The sequence below is a fragment of the Bacillus rossius genome, chromosome 1 (genome assembly GCF_032445375.1).
Source record: "Bacillus rossius redtenbacheri isolate Brsri chromosome 1, Brsri_v3, whole genome shotgun sequence".
In the NCBI taxonomy this organism is placed as follows: domain Eukaryota; kingdom Metazoa; phylum Arthropoda; class Insecta; order Phasmatodea; family Bacillidae; genus Bacillus; species Bacillus rossius.
In genome coordinates, this window is record NC_086330.1 from 111,512,466 (window position 1) to 111,524,860 (window position 12,395).

The 12,395-nt window shown below is 33.4% G+C and overlaps 1 protein-coding gene across 6 annotated transcripts in view; it reads left to right on the forward strand.

Annotated features, from left to right (window-relative positions):
• Positions 1-12,395, forward strand: part of LOC134542161 (DNA excision repair protein ERCC-5) — a 48,968-nt gene that overhangs the window by 4,087 nt on the left and 32,486 nt on the right. For all 6 annotated transcript variants that reach the window (XM_063386186.1, XM_063386211.1, XM_063386193.1 and 3 more), the window contains 3 exons: positions 4,198-4,415; positions 5,708-5,915; positions 7,051-7,264. In XM_063386186.1, coding sequence (XP_063242256.1) covers positions 4,198-4,415; positions 5,708-5,915; positions 7,051-7,264 — 640 coding nt within the window. The remainder of the gene's footprint in view (positions 1-4,197; positions 4,416-5,707; positions 5,916-7,050; positions 7,265-12,395) is intronic.

Genomic DNA, 12,395 nt, shown 5'->3' on the forward strand with positions numbered 1-12,395 from the left:
ATTTAATTTTTGACTTAAACTTGTTGCGACGAGATCATTAGAGACTGACCAACTCCATACAAGTTCAAGGATATTGAAGTGATTGACCATGGGTTGTAGCCAACTTCATTCTGTTTGAAGACCAAATTTTTTTTTAATGAATTAATAATAAATTTCTTGCAACAGTTTTCCTAATTTTTTATCATCATCCATCATAACAAATACATAAAGAAGAAACAAAAATCATTATTTTGAAAATAGTTTTTACCAAAATAAAACTTAAAATAATTAGGATAAAAATACATTCGCTGATGATATGATGGCTTCCGAACAGTGTCTGCTAAGAAATTAGTTGTCATGTATGAAAAAAAAAATGGGTGCATGTACTTATATACGCGCGTGAGAAGTTATACTTCTTTGGCATCATTAAAAAATAGTTTTTAATTGCAAGCAAATAATTAATTACAAAAAAATAATAAAAGGGCTGGAAAAAGAAAGTCAACACAGTCAATAAAGTTCAGTTTAAATTTGAAAAATTAAATAAATAAAATTCAGAGAATAATAAATATATATGACATAATTTTTACTAAACATTATAAGATTCTTAATTTGAAATATTTATTATTGATTATTTAATATTTTAAAAGAAATTAAATAAATTTAATAATAAAATCAAAAATTTAATGAGAGTTTATTTATTTTTTAAATATTTATTATTTCTCATTTTTATCAAAAAGTTTTCATTTAATTTGTTCGTTTATTTTTATAAATATTTATTGTTTGTTCAATATAATAATAAATATTAAAAATTAATATTTTAATTTGATGTTCGATTTTAATTTTTATCACAAATTTTTTATTAAATGTTTTATTAAATTTATTTCTTTATTTTGTAAGTATTAAATAACCAATAATAAATATTTAACATGAATAATTTAATAATATTTAGTATTAATTATATTAAATAATAATATTTTAATTTATATCAATAAATAATACCTACATACGGATAGTCAACCTCAATTATATAGGAGCACTTGAAAAAGTATAAAGGCACAATTTTTTTTACTAATATTTACGAATAGTAAGTAATATTAATAAAAATATTCAATTTAAATCACTACTGAATATAATATATTAGCACGTATATAATTCGCACTTGTATGAAACTAAAACACGTGTTGTGAATGTAGAAACTAGAAACATGTGGATAAATATTATAAATATGAAAACAGTGATCAGAGGCGACGAGCGTGCCAACATGCGCGACTAATAGAGGTTCTATTTCTATTTTGATGGTAGCTTTTTTTTTGAGACTTAATGAGCGGTTTAGCGGGCAGCTTCAACCTGTTAATTTTGTGTTACAGTGATGCGCGCGCATCTTAAAATTTCACTCATCATTTTTTTCATAACGCGCCTAAAGAAGTTTAGCTTCAAAAAGATCACTAAAACATGATAGTATTTCTTTGTTAGAGGGTTCTTGAAGAGGCCCTACAAAATGATACTGTGGGGTTGCGGGCTGGATCCTCAGAGCCGCCAGGTGGCGTTACTGGGTTATAGAAAGGAACCATCCCAGAATTTTCCTACAAGGATCTCGCACCAGGATGACTAGAGCAGGATTTGAACCAGAAATCTTCCAAATACAAGACCAATATTGTACTATATACATATATATATTTAAGAAATGCTGCCCAGCCCAGGTTTTTTTTTTTAATTTTAAGCATAGTGATAGATTTGTATGATTTCTGGTTTTCATACATTTTGGGTAAGAAGGATCATACCTTGCAATTTTGGCAATTTGTAAGTATAATAATTTTTTATTTATATACATAGTAATTATTGGCTCTAAAATATCTTTATAAGTTTTTAAATGCTTTTATCATCTGGTATTAATGAATGGGCTTCAGGAGGAGCTAATTTATTTCATCACGTAAGTGTCTGCAGTTGATGATATAATTGGTCTTATGGTTTGCCAAGCCACAGAATTAAACAATACATCTTTACAGGTTAGCTATCACCAATTCTTTAGATTACTGTTTCTGGTTTATGCTTTTGCCTTGATAAACAGCAATCTTAAAGATATATTTTAAATGTCATATATGTGCAGAGCCTCTATCTTCTATTTTCTCACCAGCCTGTTCTAGGCCTTCCTCCTTTCCTTAAAAACTTCTCACCCCTTTCAGGCTCTATGTTTTGACTTTCCTGTGGTAACTGCCTTCTTGTATTTCAGGTATTCCCATTGGCATTAGGCAATCTTTTTTGCCATCCTTTTTATTTGCCTATACCATACTTTGCCATGTTGGATTTTATCGAACTTTCGTACAGTTAAAGCCTTTTATCTAGTTTTCCAAATTATTGAGAAATTTTTGCTTGATTAACAAGGTAAATGTATAAATGTTCAGTTATGTGCAAAATTGTTCAAGCTATTAAGTGTGATGTCTTGCTGGATTTATTTAATACCTATGTTCGTGGACAAGAAGCAAAAAGGTGTTAAGGGTGACACTGTTTCATACATAAGATGCCTGATCACCTTTATGTGATAGGCCGTGAATTGGCTTGCCATCTTTTCGGTGAGGCCTTGCCTCTGTGAGATTTAAAGTGGTGTCCCATCATTTTATCATGTAACTATATGCTTGCTCCTTTGGTGCTTTAAAGATTCCTAAAAGAATTTTCCTGCTTAAAAATAGTTATGAAAGCACGAGTTGAAGCTGCTGTTATTCTACAAAAATATTTAGGCCTACTAGCAGACTAGAAAAATGCTAGCATTCAGAACGTCAACTACAGTTTTATTAATGCTGTAAGCAATTGGATACGACTAAGGAATCTTGGGCAGTTTTCTACAGCTCTGTACATCTTTTTTGATTGCCCAGGTAGATGGTAACGGTAAACAGGAAAATTATGTTGTAAGAAATAGTGACATCCTTATAACCCCTAACTTTTTGACTTTGAATATGTAAAATAATTTTAGCCAAACACCTCTCTTATTATCTTTAATATTTTGCATACTACTATACTTCCTGTAAATTCTCATCTCACAACAGCCAGGGAGATACATTAAGGAGCTTGTTTAACCAGCATTATTACTGTTTTTACGTGGGCATAATAAAGGAAATGGTAAAGCCTACTTCGGCATGTGCATCAAGTGCCTCTACACACAATGCAGTGAGTGCATGTGCAGTCTTTTCATCATGTTGCATGTACCTACCAGATGTTAAGCTGTGATCCTCTAATTTTAGCATTGTTAAACTGTGTAACAAAGTTCATTGCCCACATTGTGGGTGCTTTCAAAGATATTCAACTGAGTGGTTTTAAGATACAGCACAGCCATGCTGAAGGGTTCGAATTAATATTTATCAATCGCCTAATTCCTTTAAAATAGTATTACAAATACGTTCAACAGTTGCTTGTAAAAACATGTATCTCAAATACCCTATAGCACAGTAAGCAAGTTCTCTTTAAGATTCTGTGTCATATGCCAATTTGGTTGTTTAATATTATTGTCATTACTATTAGTTCAGCATTATTCCTGTAAATTTATCATTATAGCAATCTCTTGCATTTTATGTTTCATTACAAAAAGTCACCTGATGTAATCTAATAGTCGTAAAAATCCATGCAAGAGAGAGGATTGCCATAATGTGTGTATGGTAAATATCTGTCAACAAAATTTGCAACCAAACAACAAAGGACCTAAATCAAGCTAATATTAAATTATTGTTACATTATTTATAGAATAATTACCAACTTCAGAAATCTAGACAAATATGTTGTAATTTTTTTACTTTTTGTTTTGGAAAGAAAGAAAAATAATAATAGCAATACTTAAAAAAAATGAAGTAATATCCATCTTAAGTTTGAATGACTAATATACTTAATTTCTGGTATTATTATGAATTCATATATTTTAGTTCATATATTTTGTCTCTGTTGTGTATCATTTTTTTGTATTTTTTTTTGTTTTTATTATTGTATCATTCGATACTGTGTTTGTGTTGGTCCAATTGTTTGTCTGCTGTCCAGTGAATTAGTGTTGTGTTTGTCTGTTGTATGATTTGATTGTACGAGTTCATGTGTTGTAGCTATCTAAACAGCTGTATAACTTTTGGTAGGCATGTTACAAATGAAATGAAATGCAATGCACGGCATGTGAGACTGAGGCTTAGGAGAGGTTGTGACCGTGGAGGGAGACGCCTGAGGCCGGGCGCATCGTGCCCGCAGGCGGCCAGGCGCCAGCAGAAGAGCAGGGCAGAGCAGAGGTCGGAGCAGGCGCGGGAGAAGCTGCTCAGGAACATCGTCAAGCACAAGGCGCTGAGGAAGGTGCTCGGGCTGGGCCAGGCGGCGGGGGACGTTGGGACGGAACCCTCCCGCTCGCAGCAGGCGGACGACATGTTCCTCCTGCCGCCCACGGTTCCGTGTGGCCCCGACCAAGACCCTGGGTGGGTCTGGAGACGGATGAACTCGACGACACGGTTCAAGGAAACTGGGGAAGGAACGATCACAGCATTTGTGTGGAGTATAAAATCAAATTAAGATGTGCCAGACTGGGATTCAAACCTGGTTCCTCTGGAATATGAGTCCAGTGTCTTACCACTGCATCACCTCACTCCATTTGGTTTTACATCTTGTTGACAGTGAGGTTATTAGAGACAAACCCGTACAACATAATCTGGGGAAATTGAGGAAGTTGACCATGGCTTATTACATTTCATTCTCAGCTTAAGAGGGAGTGATACCCATTATCTTTGAGTCATCAATTTTATGCTATAATTTCTGTTAATAATTACTTACACCAATTATTGACATTTCAAGGATTTAAAAGAAATTGTCAGAGATCTTTCATCTTATTTTTGTCTGCATTTTAATTAACAATCTTTAGTATGTAACTACCAGGAGGAAATAACATTGGTGAATACAGTTGACTTAATAGTTACACGAGGCTATGAATTTACTTTAAAAGGAGTCCAAAGCTTGGTTTTTTTAGTTTGTGAAGACATAAAATAGTGATAAATCTGTATTACAAACTGAGGCTAGTATTCTAAAAATTTGAAATGTCAAGGCTACTAAATTTTCTTCCTTCTAAGACACACCTTTTTCATGACTTGTTGATCTCAAAAAATAGGGTGCCTTTTACAGGCTATGAAATCTTGTATTCTTTGAATTTGTTTCATTTTAAAATATCCCTATTCATTGAGTTTAGAGATTTTAAAAAAAGTTTTGTCAACTTTCATATTAAAACAAAAACACTAATAATCAAATAATTTATAACTATACAGAGGGGTTTTGTGAACTATGTACTTAGAAAACTAATGCATTATAGTTCTTATTCGCCTTTTACAAATGAATATGTTGTTTAAATTGAAATTCATGTTAAATTGTTACATAATTTTTTTTTATAGAAACTTGAGAGTTGAGTAAAATCAGCTTCTTCTTGATATAACTGTCTCCATTGCCAAGCTTTCAGTTCTTAGGACAATAAAAAGAAATAATATTAGTATATGTCTGTTGAAAAACTGTACATATTGTGTGTATTATTTATAATTAAAATTTTGTCATGATAGCATCAGAAAAGTAGTCTTAAATGGAGGAAAGAGTAAAGTCTGGGAATGGAAAATGTAGTTATAGTGTATTATGTTTAGATGGATACTTTAAGGGGTATTTTTTATCTCTGTATGTACAAGCCAGTTGACATAAAGTAACAAATGCTACAGAGGTACTGTCTTACTGTTAGAGGTGAACAACATGATGAAGAGGAAGATGAGGAAGATGATGCCTTGGAAGAAGTTGTGCACGAGCAACACTACAAAGATCTCCATTCCATTAACGTAAATAGTGAAGATTTCAAGGCCTTGCCCGCCAATGTACGCCACGATATCCTCTCAGAATTGAAAGAAACCAGGAAGCAAAGTTCTTGGGGTAGACTTCATGAAATTCCCAAGGTTTGTATCTAGTTGCAGTGAGTTATTTCACTCTAACAGCCCTCAAACAATTTGTATTATGCCTAGAACGGCAATGAACTATAAGGAAGTGAATGTGCAGAGGCATTTTATTTTGCTGTTGTCTACAGATGTTCCAGCAAGGTCCCGATGAAATTTATATCACCTAATTTAATCAGATCAGTAAGGATTTGCTTCACCTGCCAAGTTGAGTTAATGCGTTTAATTGGCATTGTTGCAATTTTTTAGGATATAAGTGTATGGTGTAAGCATTGTAAGTTACTATTTGTTGTTAATTTTTTATGCGATAAGTATTCTATTTGTATTGTAAAAAGTTGAGCAAAAATTCATAATTAAAATCTTTGCATGGATAAATACGTCAAGGTTACATGCTGGAACTTCATTTTCTTTGTTTTCATGGCTGGTTCATGCATAAAAATTTAATTCTATAGCTTTTTTTTTTTTTTCCAAAAATTTCTTTACATAGATCTAGACTTAGCAAAAAAAAGGTGTGTACGTGGAGTCCACACACAACAGAAGTGAAACTTCTTGCATATTAGGAAAAGATAAAGATTATTAGTAGTATTTTTTTTATTGAACAAGAGATAATAATTGAGAATAGTAAGGATGCTGGTATGATCTCAAATAAGGGAAAAAAACTAAAGAGTAGACAAACACAAGCAGCATTACGAGAATTCCATAACACCAATCCTTTGCCGTATTCCCTTTCGACCGCTAGTGCATGCGATGGAGTGGTGTTGCCGCTGACGCACTCTCCTCTACCGGTTCCCCCACCATGTACCTAACTATTCCCCTCATGCGATCAGAAGTTTCATAACGCTTAAATTGCAGCCCCTTCAGCAAAGAAGTTTCACTTCAAAAAAAAAACATGGTGGTTAAAGCAGATCCTTAAGTATGCTAAAAGAAGCACCTGAGAGAGGATTTAATTTAAGCAATTTACATTGGCTTATAGTATTTATGGACAAAATATGAGAACCAGATATAAATGATGAGCTGACTTAATATTGCATCTGTTAAGTGACTTTATTTTATTGTTCTGTAGTCAGGTTATTGAGTTGTGTAGTTAAAAGCTAAGTGCTGCGCGAAGGACACCCACTCACTAACCAGTGCACTGCAGGAGTCCGGAGAGTTCTCGAGCTACCAGATGGCCAGGCTGCTGAAGAGGCGGTCGGTGCAGGTGTCTCTGGAGGAGGCAGAGAAGGAGATGGGTGGTCGCACCCTCAGCCTCGGAGAGCTGGAGGAGCTGTTGTCCGACCAAGGCGTCGTCCTGGCCTCTGACCTGGGCAGGCGGATTGCGTCCGACAACGTCACCAGATACCTCTACGTCAAAGGTGACCCCCTTTCCTTTCAGTTCTGGCGAAGAGGACAGTTCCTTTAGACCAGTGATGGCCGAGTGGCGGCCCACCTAAAGAATCTTACAATTAAAACAATTTTATCAGGTAAACTGTCTTGTGTTAGATGTCTTTGTTTGTATGTAGATAGAATAAGTCGTCAGCAGATGCAGTTACAAAGCCATGATATTCTCACAGTAATATTGGAAAAAAATAATTTATGTGTTTGTCATGGTTTGTCATTCATTCAGTGTTTAATGGTAATTATTTTTATATTTTATTGTTTTCGAAGTTATACTTCTGTAGGCGTATTATGAAAAAAAGCTGAGAGTGAACTTTTACAATGTGTGCGCACCGTAGAACAAATTTTCACAGGATGAAAAAAAGGCTACATACAAATAAAAATTATATATGTGCTTTACAATCTTATACTTAATGATTGATATTGAATACTGTTCCATAAAATTTAAAAAAAAAAAAAAACATTTATATATTGTAATTATTAGAGATTCAAATAGTGTTTATAAACTTTTTCAAGTGTACTTACATAAGTGAGGTTATATTCCCGTATGTATAATTTATTTGCATTTATATTATTACATTATTATTTGAAAAATAATAAAAATTAATAAATTATATTAAAAATTCAGCATATTGATTGATTTTCATTATTACATCTTGCTCATTTTACCAAATTAAATAATATTATACATGAGTTAATTTTAATATTGGATAATGAGTGTTGTTTATTTTTAATTTGATTGAATTCATACTAGACTAACCGTATTTATAACATCACTCCAGTCCTTTTATCATTTTATTTCTATTCATTATTTGCATACAAAATTACCTAAAGTTAGTTTTTTGTTACGCCAACTTCTAATGTGCATACATATGTACATGCACCTATGAGAATGCACCCATGGAGAATTATTCTCTTTCAGTTTCTTATGCAAGTAAATTGGTTTTGCTTTCTCTCTTTCTCACTAAACGTTCATTAACTACTATTTTCCTGCAGTGTTGTGTCTGAGAAATTCCATGATCAATAGAGCTGACCAGTATATATGTTTGAAAAGATGAAAATTAAATTTTATATTCAGAAGCCTACATACATACTAAAATTGTTGTAGTGATAGCATACAACACAAAAAAAAACACTCCATCTATGGTTGATTCCTCTATTTCCTGTAATAAATCACAGGTAAATAATAGTCTAATTTAATTCCTAATGTAATTAGATACAATTTAATTTATTATGTCATGTCACATGGTGTTTAAGGGGCCTCCCTAGTAAAAATGTTTAGCGCGGTGGGCCACTGGCCACGTGCTACTGCCAGTGGTTGGGCGGGGCGATATACCTGAGCTTGTCGCCTGCGCCGTGGTGGAGGGGGGAGAGGGCGTTTTAGCGAGGGGGGCGGAATAATGGGAGGGTTGTCATTGTGTGGAGTCCATTTACTACTTATACCTGCGTTATCTGCGAACAAGATCGTGGCAAGAAAGGTGACTGTTTTTCCCTTTCGCTACATTCAACCAAAAGGATAATGTTCTCGCATTGCCTTGCTTGCTTCCTGACAGTGTTTATTAACTCGAAACATTATATTAGTGTTGCGATCCAGTCCATATCCATGAAATGCAAACAATCGTCAATTCTGTTTAAAACATGTATTTTTATTTTTTAATTAACGTTCTACATAATTAAGAGATTTACATACACTACAAAAAATGCTGTCACCAACAATCGATGTGTTAGCTTGTGTTTTCAGGGGGGAAAAAATGCAAAAATTATATCATTTAAAAAATTTCCAACATTATACTTTCGAACTGACATTTGTGTGACGAATGGTTTTGCACGAACAGATGTGCTTTCATTCATAAAAGTATTCCGCACCGCGACGAGAAATCACGTCCTACTAATAATTGAGTAATAAAACTGGGAATAAAATGATGAAAATAATATTATTTATTTTTACTCTTAGACACAAATCAACTTTTTAAATCACAATAACGACAAATAAATTTTTAACTTACTTCCTGAAGAAAAAGTGCATGTCAAACTCACTTTTAAATTCTGTAAAGAAAAAAAATGTCAGGAACAAACAAGTGTTCCCACCAACGACACATCGTCAACTTTGTATTCTAGGGTTCACGTCGTATTTAGTTACACTAAATATTACTGCATATTATTATTTTCTGGCTCTTATTACATGTTTAGCATTTTATTTTATTTTTGCATATTTTTTTAATGACTTTAACGTTGCATAATAAGATGAATAAGTATATACGAATGAACTGGAATCCCGTTTCGAGTTACATACAGACTGTTCACTACGAGCAGTGTAAATTTCTTAGCTGTTGCAACAGCGGCCTACAGGTGGATTCAGACTGCAGGCTTAGTCAGTCACGCTGAATCCACCTGAGTTCAGATTTTATCGAAGACAAGTGCGGGTGGTATGGAAGAACTCAGTGTGCACTGACTGTTGTGCTCAAGGTGTCAGTGAAATGTATAGCTGGAATCACGGGCGAAAATTTGTAGGATTCCCATGAGGCCCACCGGATAACGTGAAGATTTTGCAAATGCAAGCGGGCCCCCTCAGACGGACTTTTTTATTTCAGGGAGGTTCGGGCCACCCTGAGATTCTCCCCTCCTCCCGGAATCTACGCATGCAGCTGGAATTAATTTTTAGCCAAGTACGTCATTTGGTGCTGTATTTAGGCTGTCAAAGAAGATACGAAATATGGCTGCTTTGATAATTGACGATAACTCCTTTTTATTGTGGAATAGTACCCATCTACAAAGAAATCCCTAAATATACCACCACTACTGTTGGGGATTTTCTATACAAACTATCAAAATAATTTTGGTTTCGTCACTGTCACTAGCTGTTATTGTATCATACGAAAACATGTATGTTTTGTGTATTAATTTACGGTATTCATCTCTGTCAAAAAAAAATCTTTTTCGATAATAGAGTGTAAGCAAGGTAGAATACAATGGCTAATTTTAAAATAAAAATGGAATAAAGTATTTTTTGCTTGCAGTAGTTCAAATTTTTGAATTAATTTAGTTGTTTATTTAAAAAAAAACCTTCTAAAATCAAAGAAACTACCTACTTCCTAAATAGATAAATAGTGCTTTAAGATCACACGCTTTCATAAATATTTAAACGCCAACATTTAAAATGTAGATTTCACATAATGATAAAATCTTATCTATTTTCATGGTCACCTCACGCCTAATGGAAATAATACACAACAATTCGTCATATATGTTTTTTATGCTTTTAATAACTACTCTACACATAAGCAAATTTCAATATACATAAAACTGAGGAACTCTGCATTACATTTTTAATCTGTGTACGACACTAACAGAAATTGAAGCATAAAACAACATTTTTATTTTTTAATTAATAAGTATTTCATCAACGTGAGCTTTGCTTTCATCTCAATGAAGCCACTCTACATAGAGGAAGTGCACATGTATTCAGTCTTAACATTAGACCCTCCGGATCACAGAGTAAACGAATGAATGGAATTCATACCATTACGCAGGGTTTTAAGACATATTTTCCCTTCTACTCAATCGCAACATCTCACTTAGCGCGTAAAATGGTTTCAGTAAACATAACATAAAAAAATTTCGCCCCATGTACAGTAGAGGAAACTAAAATGTTTGTAACACTGTAAACTAATTGTATTGTCATTTCTGTAGTCGCTCGAAGCGGCAAACTATGTATCGTTGTTCAATAAAACGAAATATTAAAACAAACAAACAATAATATTACGTTCAGACAATTCGTTACGTGAAATGAATGTAATAAAATACACAAGACAGTTACACATACCATTTCCAAAACACAATCCCATAAAAATCATAATATTACATGTCGACTTAAAATTATTATTATTCACCATGATAATTTCTTGCGGGTAGCCAGCAACAAAGGGACACAATTTTTATTCATTTAATTAACTTTGACAAAACTTGTAAAAGCTGGCATGAGCAAAGTAAGCTGATTCACAATTTTATTTTGCGTCAAAATATTAAACATCAACTAGTAATGAATTAAGAGTATGCTTCGCTTGGTAGAACACCGAATATAGTCATCTCCAGGTATTAAACTGAATTTTGAAAGAGGGACTCAAGTTTCTGAAGAAGTTGTTAACTTTCCTGATGATCCATCGACAGTTCGTAAACGGTCTCATCGTCGGGATGTCGAGCTTGGGACCTTTTTCCTCACCATAGTCCCGTGGTCTGTTCTACCATTCGCACAGCTATCCCAACATATACAAGTAGCCGAGTGATACTACTCCCGTTGCTTCTATCATGGAGCTCGCCCGCAGTCGTACTTCCCTATCCAGCCTGCGTAATACACGCGTCCTACCTGCTAGCCGCCAAGAACGCGTCCATTTGTGAAAAAGCCTCACCCGCCAACAATACTAACTCATTAATTATAATATGCAAAACATAAAAACATTACATATGCGATAAAACAAAATTTGCTGCTGTCATAAGCAGAAGAAAAAGAATCAATTTGAAATATAACATAGACAGATAAATCTAAAATAGAGTTATCGATAGTAATGTTTCAATGAACAGAATAATATATGTCATATTACACTAAATACGTGTTCTTACTGACAACCCAATTTAAAAATAAATTAAATTACTTTTTTTTCTTTTTCAACCATAACCGCATAGAAGAAACAATACTTTTGATACAATGTTTTGCATAACTATACGACAGGACTAAAAGTACATTGTACGTAATAAGTATTTGCTTATAGGAATTAATGCTGCAGAATATACGAATAGATTCAAATGCATAGAATTTAATATATTGTCAAATTTATTTGGAAATATGCATGTAACAAAAGATTGAATTTGAAATGAATTATATGTTTTTAACTACAAATATAATTTTATCATATCTCACTTTCATTCAAACTTAAGATTGTCATTTTCAACAACAAATTAGCCACAACTACACTTAAAAATATTTTAACTTGATACTTATATTGTATAACTTTTGATGAAATTAAATGTTAAGAGGTTCATTTAAGTTTGTAAGGAAACATAAATACAACGTTCAAAATAAATAACAAAAATTTTGTGTAGTTAGGAGCTCCG